Source organism: Pituophis catenifer, unplaced genomic scaffold (genome assembly GCF_029215685.1).
Source record: "Pituophis catenifer annectens isolate HBS135680 unplaced genomic scaffold, rPitCat1.0.hap2 SCAF_1, whole genome shotgun sequence".
NCBI lineage: Eukaryota > Metazoa > Chordata > Lepidosauria > Squamata > Colubridae > Pituophis > Pituophis catenifer.
In genome coordinates this window covers 322310161-322332219 of record NW_027256881.1, presented here as the reverse complement: position 1 = coordinate 322332219, position 22059 = coordinate 322310161, and the positions used below count along the sequence as shown (strand labels likewise).

Sequence of the window (22059 nt, the reverse complement as noted above, 5' to 3'; positions counted from 1 at the left end):
CTCTCCCCACCCCTCCTCTCTCATCCTAGCTCTCTCTTGTCCCCTCCCTTTCACTTTCTCTCTCCCCAGATCTCCTCCCTGAATTTTTTCTTCCAGCCTGGCTGGCTTTTCCAAGTCCCAGTTTGGTGCCAAAAGAAAGCTCCTCACTTCCAAGAAAAAAAAAAAATTGTAAGTAACATCGGAGAGTCCCGCGCACCGAAGAACCTGTCTAAGCCGGGACGCTAAGCGGAACTTTAATAGACTTCGTTATAGGTACCCGCAGATACAGACGCGTCAAATACAGGGAACGCCGATCCCTCCCTGCCCCTCCCCCCCCCCCTTACTGTGATCCTAATGAATCGTAGTGGCTCTTCGGATCTGAAGGCGGACTGGGAGAAGAGGCTCCTTACCCAGAGCTGGCAATGGGGTCGGGAGGAAGGAAGCGTCCAAGCGGTCCGGCCGGCCCGAGAGGGTTGGGCAAAAAGCAAATCACCCGCGCCCGCCGCCCTCGGTTTCTTGAGGAAAATCAAGGCAGGGATGCCGGAGGCTTTTGCCCGGGAACCCAGAAAACAAGAGTTTCCTGCTTCCCCTGCGGCGAAAATGTCTCTGTCTCCGGTCCCCGAGCCGTGGCAGGACAGATTTTCGGTACCGGCGGCACTTTGGAGAGATGGAAAGAGCCCGCGAAGAAAATAGAGCACCCAAAGGCAAAACATTCGAAGGAAGGAAGGAAGGAAGGAAGGAAGGAAGGAAGGAAGGAAGGAAGGAAGGAAGGAAGGAAGGAAGGAAGGAAACCACTAGGCAGTTTGCGAGAATTAATTTATTGCGGGGAGGGAAAGTCGTTTGCTTGAGGCAGGGCCCAGCCAGGAATTAACACAAAGAGGCGATTTAATAAATTGCTAGAATGCGAAAAAGTCCTTAAGATCCTGAGATGAGCCAGAGGAGGATTCGTCTTGAAGCGCAGCCATTTACCCCCGGCCAGAGAAGTTCACACAACTCAGACCAGCAGCTACACCCGGGGAACCTCCTTTTAGCGTTAACGTTGGTGGGCTGCTTCTTGTGCCTTAGGGTGCTGGGTCAGCCCGGCCTTTCTCCTTAATTTCCAAATATCGGCCGGACCTAAGAAACGAGTTCATTCACTAAGGGTTATATAAGCGCCGTGTGTGAATGCAGCTATTAACGTTTGGCGTTTTGAATGAACTGGCCTCAGACTTAGGGAGAGATACGTCCAAGCAGAGGGAAAAGCAGATTTCCTCCCTCCATGTTGAGGAAGAAGAAGAAGGAGACCTCCAGGATCCGAACTCGATTTAAATCGATTTCGTTCCCTCAAGGCCTGTTTCAAGGACTTCGGTGTCCCGTGTCTGTAACCAAGCCTCGAGTCGTGGGAATGGCTCAGTTTATCCGTCGAAATCTCTCTGGCTCTCGAAATGCCTGGTAACGCCCAGGCTTCTTGGCTCTCCCCGACGGGACGCGCTGATCCACCAAGGCAAGGAAGTTTCTGTAGTTTGTGGGAAGAGGAAACCCGTGTCTTTAGTCAACTTCGCCGGGAAGGGAGACCCACCGGATTTAAGAGGGGACTAAATATTCGTTGTGTGCGCCTGCTAAGGATTTTCTTTGCTCAGCCCGGCCTTTCCATTAAGTTAGGCCGGCAACCCCTCTCTCAAACACCCACAAACAAGCTTCCTTCGAAACCCAAAGTCCTGGGGGCCAGCTCAGGGGGTGTGAGTGTGTGTGTGTGTGTGTGTGTGTGTGTGTGTGTGTGTGTGTGTGAGAGAGAGAGAGAGAGAGAGAGAGAGAGAGAGAGAGAGAGAGAGAGAGAGAGAGAGAGAGAGATTGTTTTAATCTCCCCAATGAAATGTGTCTTTATTAGCCACCGTCGCGGATTGACTTCTGGGGAACCATGGTTGGGGGGCAAGTGGCTTAAGACTGCAAGTTTAGGCAGGTCTCCGCAGAACAAAGTCCGGCGGAGTCCGGAGGTTCCGACTCCCAAGCAAAGAGGGGGTGAGTGTAAGGGAAGCTCCTCCCCCACTGACGCTCAGGACTTTCACCTCCCTCGTGGAAACGCTCGCCCGCAAAGAAGAGGCGAGTCCTCCTTGCGCAGGTAGGCTAAACAGGCGCACCCGCAATCGCTGCTTGGCTCAGTCTCGGGCACCCTGGCTGCGGTCCCAACACAGGCTCGCCTGGGCTAAGATGGACCTGCTGGGTAGCTCCTAGTCCAGCAGGTTGTGGGAAGCCAGCCATTATTACCCCCCCCCCCCGTTTGGATGAATCCAACCAAGCCGTTTCCCGACGGTTTTGTTGAGGGAGATCGAATCTTAATCCACCGGGGTCGCGTTTGGGGAGCCCGATGTGAGAAGGGTTTAGAGCCGGTGGTGAGAACCCGGCCAGTGAAGGCAACCATGGACTGCCATGAGATCTCTGCCACAAGTCTAGGGGAAATAGGCTGAGTACCATCATCATCCCCCCCTCCCACCCATCCTCTCATCCTGCCCATTTTGGCCGACTTGCGGAGATTGGGAGGCTGGGAGGTAGACCGGGATGTGTATTTTCTTTACCCACAAGTAAAAACCCGCAAGGACTGGACTCTCCTTCCCTCGTATGACTCGGGAGCTGAGTTATTTAAGCAGCCGTGGCCGCCTGAAAACGCCACGACCCCAAGCCACCCGGCCACTTTTCCTCGGAAGTGGGAGCTCCGCTCTCCCACTCGATTTCCCCACCCACGTCCCGATATTTATTGATACGATCAAGGGGCTAATTGGCCCCATCTCTCCCCTCCGCCCTTCAAGCGAGCCTTCTTTCTCTCTGCCCCGCAGCAAACAGGGTAACCCGATCCTGGTTTGTCCACCCGACGCGACTTGAGGGGCTTCCAGCCAGAAGCGCTCCGAGGGCTGGAGGGCTGGAGGTGGGGGGTGCAGGAGAGGGAAGGGAAGGGAGGGGGGGGGAGCCTTTTCTCCTGTATATTTTTATGTGCCCGCCTGCGCGTCTCTTTTTTGAAAAAGTAGCTGTTATTTGTTGCCTGATTGTCCCCCCGGCGAAGCTGGGCCCCTGTTTTCCTTTCCCCCCGTTGTCTGTTTTTATTCTTTTCCCTCTGGCTTAGATGTGTCAATCATAGCCCGCTTGCCATTGGTTGGAGAGACGCCGTCAAAAAAGTTGCCCGAGAGGCGCTTGTGCAGCAAACCCAGCCGGGAGAGCGAGCGAGAGAGAGAGAGCGAGCAAGCCCGACCGCCGCGCGTTCGCCACCATTCTGCCCCCACCGCCCCCCCCCCCCCGTCTCCTCACCCAGTCCCACCTCGCTCCAGCGCCTCCTGCCCCTCCGCTCCACCAAAGGGGAGGGGGAGCTAGAGAGGGGAGCTCGGTATATATAGCTTTTAAAATCATTATTCTTATTTGCCTGACTGTTTTTAAGAAGCGGGTCGCAGTTTGCCCCGCTGCCCCCCCCCCTTTTCTTTCTTTCTTTCTTTCTTTCCTTCCTCCCACTCTTTTTCATCCTCATCCTCATTACCATCACCGCCTTCATCTTCTTCATCGCCAGAAGCGGAAAGGAAAAAGAAGGCGAGAGGACCGCTGTCTCGGAGGAAGGGGCTTTTTTTTTTTTAACCCTCTTCCCTCTTGCTTTCTTTTGTAGGAGAAAAACTCTGTTTCCGGAGCTCCTAGAGATCAATCGGCCGGACGGTTTGGCCACCACATTTTTTTTTAACTCGCAGCTCTTCCAGAAGCTTCAAGGTAAGGGAGAGGACTCCGGCACTCGCACACACACACACATCGCCAGGCGTTGTTTTTAGAGGGGGGCCTTTGACTTTGGCGTCCGGGACTATTGGGAAATAGGGGGCGAAGGGAAGGCGGCTGCTTCTTTCCTTTCTGCTCTCTTACAAATCGTCTGTTCCCCCCCCCTTCCCCCGCCATTCTCCCCACACACACCCCACACCCCCTCTATAGAGACTCTCGAAGTTAGGCTGAAATCGACGGGCCTTCTCTGCTTTCTAGCGAGGTGGGTGCGCGCCTGTGCCGGGAGCCTTTTCCAAGATCGACGATTGGGTCGTTTTTGTGTGGCAAAAAGTTGTGACTGGAGGTTGGGGGAAAAAGGCACCGATTCTGAGAGGTCCTCAAACTAAAATATTTTTGTTTTGTTTTGTTACGCTCTTTCAGGCCAGCTTGGTTCCTTCAGCTTAATCGCTTTTCTTTTGGGGGGGGGGATCGTTGAATAGTGCGAAGTGAGGTGTTCATCTCTGTGTGTGCGCGCGTTGCGTTTCCCCTGCAGAATCCTCCTAGATTTACCTAAAATTCGGCCCAATCCTATCATTTCTTTTGTTGGCTGCAAATTCGTCTGAATTTAAAAAAAAAAAAAAAAACAGATTTAGAGAGAAAGGTTGCAATTTATCCGGGGGGGTGGGGGGGCAACTGACCTGAACTGGGACTACTTCGGAGTACAGAGGTTTACAATTAGTTTATTTAAAAAATGGGGGCGAGCAAAGATCCCTACGGAGGGAAAGCGACGTTAATGTTAACTCCGCGGTTTGGCTGGGCTGTGTACAGCCGGACAGAATCTCTCCCCACATACAACACAGCTCTCGTTTTCTTCCCTTGCCTTCGTGGAGGGGCCGGGCAGGGCAGAGAGAAGGAAATTAAATCCACCTAGCTCATGAGTTATTGATAAATAGTTTATCTCCGACAGTCCGATCAATAGACTAAAAATCATTTGACATACACACAGCAATTGGATTTTCAAGTATACTTGAAGAGTTGCAGCGCCCAAAGGAAAACCTCCGCTCAACTGAGGGAAAGGAAAGGAAAGGAAAGGAAAGGAAAGGAAAGGAAGGAAAGGAAAGGAAAGGAAAGAAAGGAAAGGAAAGGAAAGGAAAGGAAAGGAAAGAAGGAAAGGAAAGGAAAGGAAAGAGGGGGGGAGGGAGGGGGATCTGGCCAGGTAGGATCCTGTTGAAGAGATTTCCTCCCTCAGTCCAGCCTTGATATTCTTGGACCAAGGGTAGTACTAGACAACTCCAGCGAATTGAAGGAAGGAAGGAAGGAAGGAAGGAAGGAAGGAAGGAAGGAAGGAAGGAAGGAAGGAAGGAAGGAAGGAAGGAAGGATCAGTCAATTTGTTCTGCAGAGCAAAGGAGAAATCCAGTCCAGCTAACAGAAGATTGCTGGGTGCTTGGATTTCTCTAGGGCTGCTCCTACAGGCAACAAACCAGCCAGATCGTAGAAAACTCCAGAGAATTTTGGACGCGCACTGACCCTCCCCATCCAAAAGCCCTTCTTTGGAAGGCAACCCTATTGGAAGCCAGAGGCCTTTACTTCCGAGGATCGCCCCTAAGCGAGGATTGCCCCTAACCGATCTATCGACTTCCAACTTCCTTGGGTTTGTGGGTGCTTCTTGACACCCCGAACCGGACGCGCTTTAAAGACTCAACGAAGTGAGCCTTTAAAAAGGTTTAAAGGTTTCCAAAAAGTTCGCTCTGACACACCGCCTTTGCAACGCCTGAGAAACGGCGATAATCACATTCCCCATCGGGTTTGTTTGCTTCCCCCTTTCCATCAGTGTTGGGGAGAAGCACGTTACTTTTCTATTAGTTATATTAGCCAAACCAGATTTCAAACGGGGGGGGGGGGCATTTGCAAGCTTTGCATTTTCTCCCGCGGGGACCAGATCGCCCGCTTTTGAATTCGTTTGAGTCTCTTTAGTATTTAAGGCCAGGACGCTACCGAGGGTGTAGATCTAAATCTCCCACAGAGATCCCTCCGCAATTGTACGTGGGTCTAAACAGTGCAGCTTGCCAGGCGGATCTTAACAGTATTCGTAAAAAAAAAGAGCGAGTGGAATGGATGTTGCTAAACGGTGGTCGCGTCAGAATGTGCAGCTCTCTCGTGGGGCTGCAAGGGAGAAAAGGCGCGGATTTACGGGCTTCCAGGGAAGGTGGCAAAATCTGCTCCTAAAGAAACTCAGCCTTTCTCGTTGCCTTTCCCCCCCACTAGCCACGCTTCTCTTCTCTGCTTTTTCTGAACAAGGTCTCCCATTAGAAAAGAATTCGATTTTGTGTCGTCCCCCGCTGCCACTTCGCAATTGTAAGTGTGTTTGCTTGGAGATCGCGCTGATCTACTTGACTACTTCGTTGCAAAGCGAGGCTCTTTGGGATTTCGGGTTAGGAAGGATGGCGGTCAGATCCTTGTTGTCTAACCTTGCTTCCCGGCCCTGCCATTGGCCCGCTCGTATTTCAAATCAAGATTTTAAAAGGTGTTTTTTGTTTTGTTTTGTTTTTTTAGCAGATCCGATTAGCAGATCCAGATAACCCTGGACACTTAAAAGTAAAACAGAATGGCTTTCCAGAATGGAAAGTTGCAAACGGTCGTCGGAAAGCTTGCAGCTCTATTTCTCGGCGGGGGAGTGGGGTGGAGAGAGAGAGACACACACATACAAATCAACCGGGCCGGGATCGTAGCTTGAGGAAAGGCAACTCAAACTTTGGTCCCGATCCATTTGTTCCCCAGCAAACTCTCCCCGACTCCCGCGGGATGCTCGGAAGTCAGGCCTGTGGCTGGTTCCACGAGGCTGCTTCTAATGCACGCGGGGTTGGTCGCCTGAGGATGCCAGCAGAAATTGTTTTGAGAAAACGAGGCAAGGAGGGCTCGGAGAAGTCTGGAGAACTCCAACTGCAACCCCAGCCTAGAAAACTTCCTAGTGAGTTGGGACAGGATCGCGCTCTACATGGCCCAAGCCGGAGCGACTCTCTTTGGCCCCCAAAGCGAATTTAGGCTTTGTATCCAGAGAGAATTGCTGGAGCTCCTGTTCCACTGTGGAAGGCCTTCTTCTCCACCATCCTACCTGCCCCCATCAAGAAAGAAAGAGAGAGAAAGAGAAAGAGAGAGAGAGAGAGAGAGAGAGAGAGAGAGAGAGAGAGAGAGAAAGAAAGAAAGAAAGAAAGAAAGAAAGAAAGAAAGAAAGAAAGAAAGAAAGAAAGAAAGAAAGAAAGAAAGAAAGAAAGAAAGAAAGAAAGAAAGAAAGAAAGAAAGAAAGAAAACACGGCCGGGAGGAAGGCCAGGAGTCGGTAGGAGGCGCGTCGGCTTGGCAGTCGGTTTGAGAAACGACTTGAGGGTGGCCTGCGCCCCAAGGCTCACTGCGCCGAAGGTCTGGGGGGTTGGGTGGGTGGGTGCGCCGTTTGCTGGGCAGCTGACGCCGAAGATCTCGGGGCAGGACGGAAGGAGACGGGCTCGGCTATCTCCCTGCGTCAGTTAACCGGTAGAAGCGCCTGTTTGCTCTCGCTTCTCTCCCCGAACCTTTCCGCCAGTCGTTGGGAGGGTTGGGCTCTTTTCTTTTTTTTTCTTTCATCGCCATCAGGCAGAAAATTAATCAACCCAAATGATCCTGAGTGCTACTGCAGCCGTCCCGTAATTAGGGGCCGTGTGCCGCCCGGATTATCTCGTTAGTTTATCAAGAAAACATTTATTATAATTAATTCTTGGACGGGGTAATTATAATTGAGCGGGGACAGAGCAACTGGTAGATGGGGGTCCGCGCGGGGGGAGGAGGAGGAGGAGGAGGAGGAGGTCTGGAGCGCCCTGGCAGCGACAGATTGCGGAGAACCGGCTCTTTGGGGGGAGAAAGGCAGCTGTCGCCTTCTCCCCTCCTGGCTGAAAGGGCGTGACTTCGGATCAGGTAGGAAACTGGAGGGAAACTCCTCTTTCCCTTCGGAGCTTTCCGGGGGGCCCGGCAGAGCACCTGCCCTCTCGGCTCTTTGGAGGCCAGGTTGCGGATTGGGTTGTTAGTAAGAGGAGATGTGGATTGCTGTCTGGGGCGCGGAAACACGAAAGCGAACAAGGTTGGTCGTGTGGAGTGGGGGGGGAAGTGGCGTGGACCAGATGGGTGAGCCAAGGGCCCGGCTCCCCGAAGAAAATCTCTTTTTCCCAGAAAGAGTTTGCTTGTTCCGGGACACGATCCAGCCCAGCAGCCCAAAACCTTTTGGAATTTCGAGCCAGCCACGTGCTGTTTTTCTACCTCCCCATCTGTTGGGGGCGAATCGAGCTAAAAATGTCTGTGTGTCGTTGGCTAAATCGTGCTCTGAATTTAAGGGAATTTAACTCTGCCTGTTAACCAAAGCAAACGTAGGATGAGGTTATATATATATATAACAATCACCAAACAAACTTGGTTGGAGTTCTTGTGCTATTTTTAAAGTTCTAGGGGTTTTTAAAAATAAATCTAATAGAAGATTGGCTTTAAAAAAAAAAAGTCAGAGAGAAAAATAGCATCTAAAACATGGCGAATTGGCGATCCCATTTCCTTTTTTGCAGAAAGAAGGATGGCGGGAGTGACCCGTAGCAGCTCGCAGTTCCATCCTATGTTGAGTAACATAGTTCCAGTGAGTTCAATGCTGATTACTTGCGAATAGGTGTAAAAGTGGTTCTCTAAAACGACCTTACCCGTGTGTTTACTCAGAAGTAAGTCTTACTGTATAGAAGTTTGTCTTGCCCAATGTGTAGAGAGTTACACTCTCACTATTACTGGAAAATAAGTTTATTGAGGCTCTCTCTTGGTTTAAGTAAAGAGAAGATTGGGCCCCTAATGAAACAAGCTTACCTTGGGAAACCAGTCGTTTTAAACCACAACATTCCCTGTCTGTTTCCTTGGAACGAACTGTTTATATAAGTAAGGTGTGGCAGAAAGCGAGCCAGCTGTTTCCAGGATGAGAGCTGGGTTCTTGAGCTACAGGTGTTTATACAGCCGTTTCTTTCAGCAGGTTGAAAGTTTTGTGGTCTCAGTTCAGCAGCTTGAGATGTCAACGAAAAATCTGAACTCAATGAATGGATCCAGATAGAACTGGGGGGGAAGATGACGTGACCCCCAAAATCCATTAATATGTTTCAAAGATTTTTTTTTTAAAAAGCTAGCTGTAACTTTTTCCTATTCTTTTTCTCAACCACATAGTGGTTTTAAAAAGAAGCGATGTGTATTTGTTCCAGTCTTCTTATTCAGACAAATGCATATTTTGTGAAGGGATTGGCATTCGTAAATATAAATACGCAGCTTTGAAATATCTTCATAAAGATATAGAACTGATCGCTTAGTAAGGATCCCTCCGTTCTAACTCGACTCTATGAACAATAGCTTACTTGAAATAGCTCGTATACTTTTAAAAAATATCTGAGGAGAATTGCATTTGCTTTTTTATTCTGAAGCAGAGAAGGAAACGTCTGAGTTGAATTATCTATTGCTCGTTTTAAAAATGTAATAGTGGTCCTGGGGCCATACAGATTATACTACCCTTCTCTCCTTTTCCCCTGCTCTCTCTTTAAAAATATGTCTATTTTATGAGAGCAATCCTGAAAAAGTTTCGTGCAATTCATTTTGGCAAAATGCATACTGTTTAAATTGAAATTCCTTAAGGAATACAAGGCTTGTACGAATCCCTAGACTGAAATCTCTTATTTTGGAATCTTTGGAAGTATCCCACATTTTGTGCATCCAGAAACTTCTTTGGAACTTCAATTGTTTGGGTGGATTTAGATGCCTTTTAATAAACAGGGTTTTGCTGCTGTGGTTTTATTTTGAAAGTCTCATCCGAGGTTGAATCTTCTTAACCAGGACACAAGGACTCCCCAAGACTCCCCACAGTTTTCATCCTCAGCTGAAACCACTTTCTCTTGGTGAAAGTGAAAAGTTTAGTGGGACTTTCTGGAAGCAGGAGAAAACCCCGGGCTGCTCTTCTTTTAGGATGCTTGAAAGAAAAAAAAATATCCCAGGATCTTTGGAGAGGAGACAATCAGGCTGCGATCTTTGCCCATCGCTACTTCTTGGAAATTCCTCTCGTGAAAACTAAGCCGGGTTGATCTTGTCAGTGCCCATCTGAGCAGGGAAGCTCAGAGGCGTATTCTGCTCTGATGCCAACACGCATAAGACACGCGTTTAGGGAATGTCTGGAAGGGGAAGGCTGGCTTTAGCTTTAACCGCCCGCTGGAGCGAGTCAGTTGTGTTTGCGGTGTAAGCCTCCCTTTTCCCGGGCAACTCCTTCTAACTCCGGATCTGAAAGGGATTTTTGGCCCTAAAATTCGATTGACTTAAAAAACGGTGAGTCACTTTGCTCAGAAGCCCGCTGGCTTCCAGTGGCACCAGTCCTCTTGAAGGAGCTGTGAAAACGCCTTTCGGCCTTTTCTCTGCCCAGTCCCCCCCCCCCGTTTGCTTGCAAGCTCGCGGAGGGAAGTCTCTAGAGCTCGGCGGGCTGCGTCGATTGGATCGCCCTTCCTGTAACTTGGATCGCCTTTTCTTCTATATGAAGGAGAGCCGGGCGCGGAGCTTCAACGTTGCTTTAGGAGGGAGAGCAAAGGGATTCCCTGCGAGGAAAGGGGGGTGAAATGAAAATTTGAGGCGGGCTTTAAACTTCCAGCCCGTCCCCCTCTTTTTCTACATGCCCGGTTAATGCGCAGAATTTTTTTTCCCCTATAAAAACTTTCTGTGCCGTAAAAATCCGGCTTCCCAAAACAAGAATTGCCTAGGGATGCTCGGCTAGAATTCCTACGGAGATGTTGGGAGCTTCTATTCTCACTATTTGGTTGAAGTGTGCTTCGTTAAGTTTATTTGTTTCTTGAAAGAGAGAAAAGTACTAGAGTACTCTAAATAAGTTAGCCTTTTTTTTTTGGTTTGGTCGCCTACCTCCGGACGGCCTTTGGTGGCGGTGCAGAAAGAGGGAGAAGACCCAGCCATCCTCCTCCTCCTCCTCCTCCTCTTCACAAAACTTCAAACTCATTAGATCCTCGCAGAAATCTTAAACACCGTCCCACCCCCGTTTTCCTCCTCCTCGACGCGCGAAGGTTTTGATCTGTCAGGAACTATTAACGTCCCCCTGTGATGAGAGTTAGGGGGAACTCTCTAGAAGTTTGCCGGGAAGGTTGCTGACGCCCAAATCTTGTGCTGAAATGGAGAAATGCACACCGCGAATTGGTGCGGAAGTTTATCTTTGTAGATTGGTCTCCAGATTAGCTGGAGGTGCGGAGTGGGATGGGATGGGGAAGACTCCCAAACCAAAGAAAAACCCAAGATCGCTTCTTCCTGCGTTCTTTACCCAGGCACAGGTTTTAAATGGTTTCAGTTAAGGCAACCTTTCTTCCCCTTCCATCCTCCTTCAAAAGAGAGGAAGGCAAATGCTGACCAGGGCTGCAAGAGAGTTTGGACCAAAGGATTCTCCCACTTCATGCAAAAGTTAATTACTTGTTTGTTTAGCTTGCTGCGGCCTTCTCTCTCCTCCTCCTCCGCCCCCCCCCACTAAAAGTCTTCAAAATCGGGGAGTCCCTTTTTTTTTTTTTGCTTCTAAATCTAATTAGCGCAAGTGCTAATTAGGGGGGGGACTTAGCTGAAAGAAATCACTTCAGGCATGCCAAAGATAGAGGGACGGTAAATCAGCGGAGCGCCCCACCACCACCAACCCCCCTCGCTTAGATCTTCTTTAAAGTGGGCATTTGAATTCTCAACTTTGGGGAGGGGGGGGCGCTTCTTTTGCAGTTGCAAAATCCGGGGTAATTAAAAAGCTCGGGGTGGGGGTGGGGGGACAACAGATACGCTCCTTTGTCGCCGAGGAAAATTACGGAGCGGGGTGGGGAGGCTTTGTTAGCAGCCTTATTTATTTAGCCAAGGGGTCCTTTGTGTCTGTAAAATGGGTCCCAATCAAGTTTTGTTGGAGGCAATTAACTACTTGCTAAACCCAGGAAAACCTCGGCAAATGCCCCCTGGAAAGCAAGCCCGAGCGGAGTAGGTTGGAGAGTGGTTGCGTGCGTGCGTGCTTGTGAGTTCGGTGGGGGTGGGCTGTTCCTAAGGAAGGGAGCTGCTACTGTACGTCGCCCCTGTGACTTGTGGGGCGGGCGGGATGAGGGGGAGGGAGGCGCCCCTCCAGTCGGCCGCGGTTTGGCAGGTCCTGCAGCTCAGCGGGTGCCACCCCGCAGCGAGCAAGACTTCGCTAGTTCGAAGACCCCCGTGGACAGGACTTTTTTTTTTCACTCTGCTCCGTCTCTCTCTCTCTCTCTCTCTCTCCCTCTCCCTCTCCCTCTCCCTCTCCCTCTGTCTGTCTCCCTTTTGTTTTCTAAATTAGGCTCCAGGTTTCAAGGTTAACTTCTCTACCCGAAAGATCTGGAGAAGAAAGAGGAAAGGAGCAAGAAGCAGGTCCAAGAGGCATCTCCTTCCAACTCCACCCAGCCCCAGAATTTTGGCCATTTTTCCTCCTCACCCCAACTTTAGCATGATGTCGTATCTTAAGCAACCACCTTACGCAGTCAACGGCCTAAGCCTCACCACCTCCGGGATGGACTTGCTCCATCCCTCCGTCGGGTATCCAGGTAAGGTAGGAGACACCCGGTCGATTGGGGGGGGAGGGGGAGGCTTCCAAAGGGCGGGGACTCGTTGGATTTGGGCCCTCATATTTACTCCCCCCGCTGATGGGATCCTGTTTCCCGGGTGCCAATGAAAACCAGGAGGGTAGCTGGAGTATCCCAACTCTCCCCTTAAATTTCTCCCGTTCACGGCTTCAGGAAAAAGTTCTTTGAACGGTTTTTTCACGAATTTTCGGTCTGAGCCTTTCCGGGCAAAGTGCTATTCCCGACGATTGGAGCAAATCGGATTTTTGCTTCTTTTTTTGTTTTGTTTCGTTTCGTTTTTGTTTTGTTTTTGTTCTGAGATCTGGAGAAGGGCAAGAGGATTGTTCCTGGGGTGGAGGGCGATTAGGCTACCTTTCCGAGTGAACCTCCATCTGTGCAGCCCTTGCAAACGTTTCATGACCTAACTAGGTAAGATCATCAGTTACACTAATGATCTCACCTGGACTGGTGATCTTACCGACTTGGGTAATGACACATCTGCAAGCAAGCCGCCAAGCTCTGAGTGCCCCAAGGACGGCACGAGTTCAACCATGAGCTACATATATTCTCTTCTATCGGAACCTCCATCTGCACCGTCGATCCGGATCCTGTTAGTTCCTTGCACCCAGACGCCACCAGCAGGCCTCCCGCTGTATCCGAATCGATTCCCCCAGTCGGTGCACCGTCAAAGGCTGCCACCCTGAGTTAACTGCTCTCCTACCAGCACCCTTGAAGCTACGCTGGCCCACTTTTTTTCCCCAGAAAGTCGGGTTTGCACTCCCCATCCGCACCTCCGGCCTCTCCCAAGAGAGTCCGTCGCATTCAGTTCGATGGGGCTCCTTTTAGGATCGCGCGCTATTGCGGCACCTGAACCCGGAGCCGGTTAGCCTGCGGCCCGGGGAGTTTGGTCTTCTCTGAGCTCGGAGAGGTGGCCACCATCGTGCAGAAGAGACTTCTACCCCTCAACCGGATTCTGCCCGAGTCCGCCCAGGAGATAATGAGGCTTCTTTAGGAATCAACCTTCGTGAAACCGGACTTGTTGGGGGGTTTTCTCCCAAGGAAAGAGGGGGCAGGGCTTTCGGGGAAGTCAGCGGCGTCGAAACGGCTTAAGGTGGACTGATTACTCGAGCGCCCCCCCCCTCCGTTGTGGAGCGGCCGAGTTCTCTTTCCCCGGATTTAGCCAAACTTTCCGGGGGCATTTATTTATTTATTTATTTATTTATTTATTTATTTATTTATTTATTGGTTCGATTTATATGCCGCCCTTTTCCGGAGACTCAGGGTGGCTTACAATGAGTTAAGCAATAGCCTTCATACTTTTGTATATACCTGCTTAGTAGGGCTTTCCCCCCCCCCCAAGCGGTGTTCTTTTTTTATACAAAGTCAGCTTATTGCCCCCACAATAATCATTTTACCTACCTCGAAAGGATGGAAGGCTGAGTCAACCTTGAGCCTGGTGAGATTTGAACTTGCAGTAATTGCAGGCAGCTGGTGTTACTTAACAGTGCTTTAGTCTGCTGCGCCACCAAGGCTCTATATTTTCCTCCTGACCGATCTGAGTGGCCTTTCTTCTTTCCCAGCCACCCCTCGGAAACAGCGGAGGGAGCGCACCACCTTCACCCGCGCGCAGCTGGACGTCCTGGAGGCCCTGTTTGCAAAAACCCGCTACCCGGATATCTTCATGCGCGAAGAGGTGGCCCTCAAAATTAACTTGCCGGAGTCCCGAGTGCAGGTAAGGAAAAAGGCTGGTGCGCGCGCCTCCTCCCCGTTTTCCTTTTTTTCTCTGGAAAGACTGGATCTCCAGGGAGCTTCGGGGCGGGGGTGGGGGGCGGGCAGGAGGACGATACAACTGGGGTAAGGATCTGGGCAGGGTAGTGGTGAAGGAGACCGAGAAAATAAAGCGTGTGGAGTGGAGAAAGAGGTGAGATCCAGGGTCATCTTCAGTATCTTGTCCTCAGCATCCTGACTTTCCTCTCAGGACAAGAAGCTCCTGAAGAAGAGAAGCTCTGAAACTCAAACCTCTTTCTTCCCACCCCGATGGACAGAAAGGCAACTTTCTAGGCAGGCGAATGTTTTAGGAAAGTTTTCTTCCCCTCCAATTTCCTTTTTCACTACCTCAGCCACATTTAGCCATTACAGACCACCGTCAGTAACAGTAGTTGAGGGGAATGGTAAGAGCTGTTGCTGAATATACCTACCTGAAGATCCCTAAATTGAGAAAGGCCCCCTTCAGGTATGGATTGCAGCCAGCGAGAGGTATTCCATGGTTTTTTGAAAAGAAAGATGACCTTGTAGCGGAGGGTGATAAGATAAAATGGGCCCCAGGCTCCAAAAGTTTTGGATCTCTGAAAACCAGAAGTTTGAAGTGGGGCAAGGCCTGATGTTTAATGGCCTGTCTGGGGAGTGGGAGAGATTTCTGGTTTGCCATTATCCAGGGGAAAAAAGGACTCTGAGTTTTCAGACCATCAATCTAATTCAGCCAAGCTCTCATTTTTGATCCTGCACCCTTCTTTGAAAGAGTGTCATATGCACCATGTCAGAACAGTTTGTCATCCTTCCATGTTGCTAGACCCGTGTTTTTTTCAACCTGGACAACTTTTAAGACCGGTGGACTTCCATCTCCCAGACTTCCCCAGTCAGCATAAATTCTGGGAGTTGAGGTCCACGCACCTTAAAGTTGCCAAGATTGAAAAACATTGTGATAGACTAAGGGCATTTCCTCTCTAGTGATTGGTATTCTCATCCATCCATAATGTGCCATAATGAGGTCCAGCTTGGCTGGGGTAGAGCTGTAAGACTCTATAAACTCTCTAGGGAGGGAATAGCCCAAATCTACTTTGCTTGGACAATATCTTGGACTGGGTTTCTCTCTCCCCACCCCCTCCAGTGTAGCTTATGCTGATCTCGAACAGTGACTGCGATGAAGTAGGTTCAATGCAATCCTCCCACGTTGAGCAAACTGCATTTGGGCAGCCCTGCGCTTCCCATAACTAGGAATTCCTTGCAGGCCACCCAGTAAATCTTCATGGTTTCTTGAGATAGCATTTATGAAGAGGGCTGACAACTGAGTTCAGTTTGGCTGGGGTGCATAGAAGAAGATTCTCAGCAAGGCTTAAAGTCCGGACAGACAGACATACTGGTCATATTAACTTGCCAAAAAAAAAAAAAGCAGAGGATTTTTGGAGCATCTGTTTGCTGTTTGATTACTTTTCTTGTCTCTCTCGTATGACTGTAGCAAGATAATCACATTCCTCTCCTTTTATTTGGTGGGGAAATGAACGAGCGCTTTTAGCGTGCAGTTCACAGGCAGGCCTCTTTAATGATTTATCACATCAATTAAGTGGCCAGAAACCAAGATGATTTTGCAGATATTCATGCTCAGTCTTACAAAGAAGAAGAAGAAGATGATGATAAGTGTGAGGGTGTATGCAAGTGACGACTTTTGGAAAGAGATCTTCAGAGTGCAAGCCACTAGACTGTTCCTCAGACTTCACCAGCTCTGATACTATACCCTGCTGAGAAGGATCATTTAACATACTGCTCTTTCAAGCAACAAACATGTACACCTTTAAGTACTTCCAAGTGGTACACGCTGAAAAGGAAAGAGGAAATATGAGAAAGTGGTGAACCTATGTTGGGAGATATGGGTTGAACTATTTGGAACTGTGCCTTCCTGGCGTAACTGACTAATATACCAGTTTTGGCTGCTATACATAGTGGTGAAGAATTTTCTAGAGGTATGGAAAATGAATGAGCTTGAGAAAGTGGGTTCTGACGGAAACGGCACTAACCATGTTCTGTACCTTCTTACCCAAGCTTCTACCTACTTCTCTGTTGCTTTTGATTTTGCTTAGAAACCAAGCAGCTCCTTTAATTGAAAACCTATGGCTTTTTCAGTAGACTAGCCACATTGTTTTTAGTTGTTGTTGATGTTGTTAGCATCATCGTTGTCATCCTCATGCCATGAAATATAATGGTACCTATATAAAACCAGGAGTCAGTTAATGTTTATTTATCCATCAGATCAGCTTTTGTACTTTTTAACAGCAACATTCAAGCTGTCAGTCTCTAGCCAGAAAGTATATGAGCTGGGTACTTCAGGAACGGCTCCCCAAACTGATTTGTGACAGATGTCATTGAAAAGCAGTTCTTGGAAAACTGCAAACCCCAGTGACCAAGGGAAATTCTTTCTCCAGACAACATTTCCTAATCCTAACCATAATTACAGGGTGAAATGACATATTGTGATAAAACATTTAAAAAGAGAACTTGGTTAGCTTATAAGAATGAAGTATAGTACTGTATCATTTTGCAATACCTGCATTGCATTCTACCTACTCGTACTCCATGTTTTGCAGCTGGGTACGAGTGTGAACACACACATGCATACACCAAAATCTTTACGCATCTCAATTGATAAGCAGGTTTCCTGCAGGGTCCACCAAGAAAAGCCTGACATCCAAAATGGTCCTTAACTTGAAAGCATTGTCCAGTGATTCCATCTATACTTGCTTTCCACTAAGCATGAAATGAATTGAACTGCCCAGATATTTTCAGGAGGGAGTAAAATAGGTTTGCCCAAAAAGAAAAAGGATGGCCACAGGACACATTTGCTGACATTACATCTGGGAATTCATAATATGTTGTAAGCTGCAGGAAGAGGCAAGGCACATTTACACTCGTAGAGTTAAACTAGTTTAATAGGTTTTTGCTCTCTCCAGGAGATTCCAGGAGCTGAGATATTCTCTGGAGAATAAAGGATCACTTTAAAAAAAAAGACCTCTCAGCACCTAGACTCAATTTCACTTATCATATTGTTTGAGTTTGATCATTAAACTGCTATAAAATATGTCTTTTCTGAACACATATTTAAACATAAATCTTTTTTTTAAATTGCTTTTAAAAAAGAAATTAACTCCTTTCCCAGATACATCATAAAAGCCATTTATTTTAATAGAACAGACTTGACGAGATAGGCAAAGCTTGTTGCTCAGCTGATTTCCATATGCTTTACCAGGTGATATAGTTAAACCCCAGGTTCCTAACAAGCCTGAGAGAGATACTTGTGGGGTTCTTGGTGCTCTTTGAGCTGAGCTGTTTGCTTCCAGATGTTTCATTATCCGAGTAGATAACATCATCAGTGCAATGCTTGGAGCATCTGCAAGCAAACAACCAGGCTCAGAGAGAGTACTAAGAACTCCACTGTTCAACCCTGAGTTACAGATACTGTCTTCTGTTGGAGACCTACTTGTACCATTCATGTGGCCTTCTGGAATCACAAACCACAAGGTTCTTCATCATACACCTGGAAGTTTTGAACTTCTTCAAAACACCGTTTAGGCATTCCTAATGTGCACAAAGCTAGGAACTTAAATTTGCTGTGTTTGGTATAATGTAGGCTTACAACATTTTTACAGTCCCATCGTTTTCCCTTTTACATGAGCTGCATAAATTTTTTGCCATATTTTCTAACTTGGTATCTCGGCTGTGTGGTTTATTTCATGAACTTCCTATCTAGTTTTCTATTTCAATAGTACAATTTATATTGTTTGCTGTAGTTAATATTACGGGCTATGTTAGGAATAAAAGAAAATGAAAAACATATAACTAATATTTTTTAAAAATGAAAAATGACACATTCAAAATGATTATTTCACAAAACACCGTTAAAGAGCAATTTAAATGGTAGGTGAGAGGAACTGAGATTAATATTTTATTGAGTAACTGTGTGAATTGGGCAGCTATATACATTTTTTAAATAAATAAATAAATAAATATAACCTCCTCCTCTTGAAATACTTTCCTTTTCTTTTTTTTCCCCCTTTCCTTTTTTCTCCTATTCCTTATCATTCCCTAGTAAAGATAGTTTCATCATTTGGATAGAAGTCACAGATATGAGATCAAACCAGAAGAAAAGCACCCTTGATACGCCTTTTTCTTGCAACAATTATTCCAGTCAAGCACCAAAATGGTGGCCCTTGATAGCATCTAATTCTGCGATATCTAAAAATGATGCCCGGTTCCTTTTTAGATGGTATTCCTAGAGCTGCCATTGATTATTTGAGTGGAGATGAAAGAAAAGACAAAGTCAGAAATATGTTATCCAAGGAGAGATGAGAGAATGTTGTGACAGTTGCATGTAGTGCTCCACTTTGGAGCATATGCTGTTTGCGTGTTTTTAAATAGATATCCACATGTTTAATAACAATATACACAGATTCCTATTTGCACTGGACAGTCCAAAACAGCTACGATCTAAAACAGGGGTCTCCAACCTTGGCAACTTTAAGACTCATGGACTTCAACTTCCAGAATTTTTGAAAAAATTCTTTGCTTTGCTTTGCTGGCTGAGAAATTCTGGGAGTTGAAGTCCACGAGACCCCTGATCTAAAAGGCATATGTTGTGCAAGAGAGCATCTCCGTCAACGAACTGATAAACGTTGTTCAGTGGCATGCCTATATCTCTTACTGATCTCTTCATACTCCAGCTAGTAGAAAACCGAAGACTATTCTGATCATAAATGAAAGCAGAACATCAGAGAAGCAAGGGATAGAGTATACCTCTTGGTTGGTATGAAGGGAGTTTAAGGGATCACAAAGGTGCTTTTTCAAAAGGCAACTAGGGTTAGGGAGTTAGGAGTTAGACATAGAGGAAAAAAACAGGGGGAGATGCTCTGATTGGAAATCACGTGCCTTGAAAACAAATCACATGACTTACTTACATGAGATGCAGTAAATGAAGACTTTTCACCTCTATCAACAGGTTCTAAGGAACTTCCTACTATTTAATTGCCCTTCAGAGAGGGGTGGAAAGAAAGAAAAGATACAGCCCATTAATTGGACAAGCATGTTTCCTTCCCATTCAGTTGCTCTCTTAATTGATAACCTCTCCTTTCTAATATTCTATTCTTTTTAATTAAGGGCTTGACTTCAGTAGGACTTAAGTGGAAGTCCTTGGGGTACCTAAGCTGCCAGGCTCAGAGGCTTGCAAAGAACTTTTTTCCCCTTTCTTCAAAGTACTCTTATTAAAGGTTTGCTTGGTTCTACATTATGAAAGCGCTGGTAGCCTGACACTCTCCAGTGGTTTTTCCACATACACTATTGCTTCATGGTGGAAGATGAAAACAACAGTCCTTTGAGTAGCCGTCTTTAAAATAAAATGTAACCACATATTTTTCAGTCTGGGATTGCAGTAGATGCCATAAAGCAGAGATGAACAGGAGAAGAAGAATGGATGAAGCTAAACAATGGGCAACTCCAGGGGTCTCCAACCTTGGCAACTTTAAGCCTGGAGGACTTCAACTCCTAGAATTCCTTAGCCAACAAAGGAGTTGAAGTCCTCCAGGCTTAAAGTTGCCAAGGTTGGAGACCCCTGGGCAACTCAATGCCTCTGCAGTAGATCCATGGTTATCTTTGTTGTCTCCCATGAATTAAATCATTTTTATTTTATTTTTTTGCTCCTGGTCATTTATTTCAGTTTTCTGAACCCATTTTTAAGGAGCAAAGGGGTAGGCTTTAAACTAAATACTGATAGGACTCCCAGATAAAGTCTTTGTAATGACTGCTAGATGTTGATATGGGCTTCTGCATTATAAAAGTTGCTACCATGTTCCACCTGGATTTAAAAAAAAAAAAATTCTGACAAAGCTTTTCCATAGTGTATCAGCAAAACACACAAAGGATGTTGAGGGAAGCCCAAAGGGAAATCAAGAGGACTAGCAACATTTTCGTAACAACTTTTAAACGCCTGAGAACTTTTGCTTAAACGAGGAATGGCTAATACGATATTCCTCAGGAAAACATCATATCCTACTCAGTGCTGTCTGTTCTCCCCGGTGATAATTATTCTCATCCCATTTGTCCTTGCTGTGATCCGCATAGCTAACGCCCTTCGCTCTTCTTTCTCCTCCTTCCTGGTTGGTTTTCCAGGTGTGGTTCAAAAACCGTCGCGCCAAATGCCGCCAGCAGCAGCAACAGCAGCAGAACGGGGGCCAGAATAAAGTGAGGCCTGCAAAGAAGAAGAGTTCTCCAGCCAGAGAAGTGAGTTCAGAGAGTGGAACCAGCGGCCAATTCACACCTCCAGCCAGTACCTCAGTCCCTGCCATTTCCAGCAGCAGCGCTCCAGTGTCGATCTGGAGCCCAGCATCCATCTCTCCTCTCTCAGACCCCCTGTCCACTTCTTCTTCATGCATGCAGAGGTCCTATCCTATGACCTACACTCAGGCTTCAGGCTATAGCCAAGGATATGCCGGCTCAACCTCATATTTTGGAGGAATGGACTGTGGATCTTACCTGACCCCTATGCATCACCAGCTCCCTGGACCAGGGACCACCCTTAGCCCCATGGGTACCAATGCTGTAGCCAGCCATCTCAACCAGTCTCCAGCTTCACTCTCTACTCAAGGTTATGGAGCTTCAAGTTTGGGGTTTAACTCATCTACTGATTGTTTGGATTATAAGGATCAAACCGCCTCCTGGAAGCTAAACTTCAACGCTGACTGCTTGGATTATAAAGACCAGACATCTTCATGGAAGTTTCAGGTTTTGTGAAGACCTGTTAGGAACCCTTTGTGATAAACAATAATGGTGATGATGCTAATGCTGATAACGATAAGTGACCACAATGATGTTGTTGAAACAGACAAGACAATAGCCATAGTAGGCTGAAATTTCCAGTTTTGAGATCTTTGATTTAAATTAAAAAGAATTGTGAACAGGACACAAATTAATAACAAAGGCAAGAAATTCAGTGGCCGTGATCATACCTCCCAATTTCACCTCTTGCTCAGATGCTCTGGAAAGGAAGACAAGAAGGAAAGACATGTTGTGTAGACCAAGAACAGAATCACATCACTTAGTTTCTCGTTGCTCCATAGTTTTAGCCAATTGTTGGGTTTCTTTGCCTGGATAGGGATGGAAGATTATTCTATGAATCAGAGTAGGGGGTATTGGGTTCTTTCCTTCCTTCCTTCCTTCCTTCCTTCCTTCCTTCCTTCCTTCCTTCCTTCCTTCCTTCCTTTTTCTTTTTCTTTTTCTTTCTTTCTTTCTTTTTTCTTTCTTTCTCTCTTTTGCTTTCTCTTTCTCTCTCTCTCTCTCTCTCTTTCTCCCTCTCCCCCTCCCTCCCTCCCTCCCCCTCTCTCCCCCCCCTCTCTCTCCTGCCTTCCTACACTTAGGTACCTTATTTTTGGTATGGCAAGAATGACCCTTCTTTTCCTTCCCCTTCCATCCAACCTTGGTTAAAATGTTTGTGTTATGGGACAGTACATCCATATACATCTCTCAAGCTTCTTCGATTGCTTCAGCCACATTTGGCAAAGTTGGCCATAGGAAAAAAAAATACGAACAAAGAACTCGGTTAAGAGCTCTGTGGATCATGGGACTGATTGTCTTAGCTGCACTACTTTATTTAAGAGGGGGGAAATAAGAATAATGTCAATAAGGAGTCAATATGTAGTTTTTAAGAGACAATCAGTGTGCGTCTTATATAAATGGTACATCTGTGGTTTTTAATCTGTGCTAGACTTTAAAACTGTGATCTCCTGTATTGTATGCAATTATAAACCCCACACCAGCAGGCGGTTCTGCTGCGATTTTACAGAGGTTATAATTAACAGTGAAATTTGAGCAACTGAGTTACATATGACCATCTTTCTATTTCTTCTTTCTTTTTCTATCTCTCTTCCTCTCCCTCCCCGTCTCTGGTTTTCTTTCTGTCTTTCTCTTGCTCTAAAATTGCCTTTTACCAGAGGTAA

At 47.1% G+C, this 22059-nt stretch overlaps 1 protein-coding gene across 2 annotated transcripts; it reads left to right on the top strand.

Annotated features, from left to right (window-relative positions):
• The first annotated feature begins 8268 nt into the window (after positions 1 to 8268).
• On the top strand, positions 8269 to 20857 carry OTX2 (orthodenticle homeobox 2). Of its 2 annotated transcripts, XM_070931647.1 has the most exons (4): positions 8269 to 8328; positions 12046 to 12289; positions 13888 to 14039; positions 20237 to 20857. In XM_070931647.1, exons 1-4 carry the CDS (start codon positions 8269 to 8271, stop codon positions 20855 to 20857), a joined length of 1077 nt encoding a protein of 358 aa, XP_070787748.1. The 2 variants fall into 2 exon arrangements, with proteins under 2 accessions (XP_070787748.1, XP_070787749.1); XM_070931648.1 differs by lacking the exon at positions 8269 to 8328 and having other exon boundaries at positions 12193 to 12308; positions 13868 to 14039.
• Positions 20858 to 22059: the final 1202 nt, after the last annotated feature.

Excerpts from the sequence above, each read along its gene's own strand:
- OTX2 (XM_070931647.1), top strand. The coding sequence starts at position 8,269 with ATGGCGGGAGTGACCCGTAGCAGCTCGCAGTTCCATCCTATGTTGAGT. Across the intron at positions 8,329-12,045 it reads TGTTGAGTAACATAGTTCCA|GCTCCAGGTTTCAAGGTTAA; the intron begins GTGAGTTCAATG and ends TTTCTAAATTAG. Across the intron at positions 14,040-20,236 it reads TGCCGGAGTCCCGAGTGCAG|GTGTGGTTCAAAAACCGTCG; the intron begins GTAAGGAAAAAG and ends TTGGTTTTCCAG.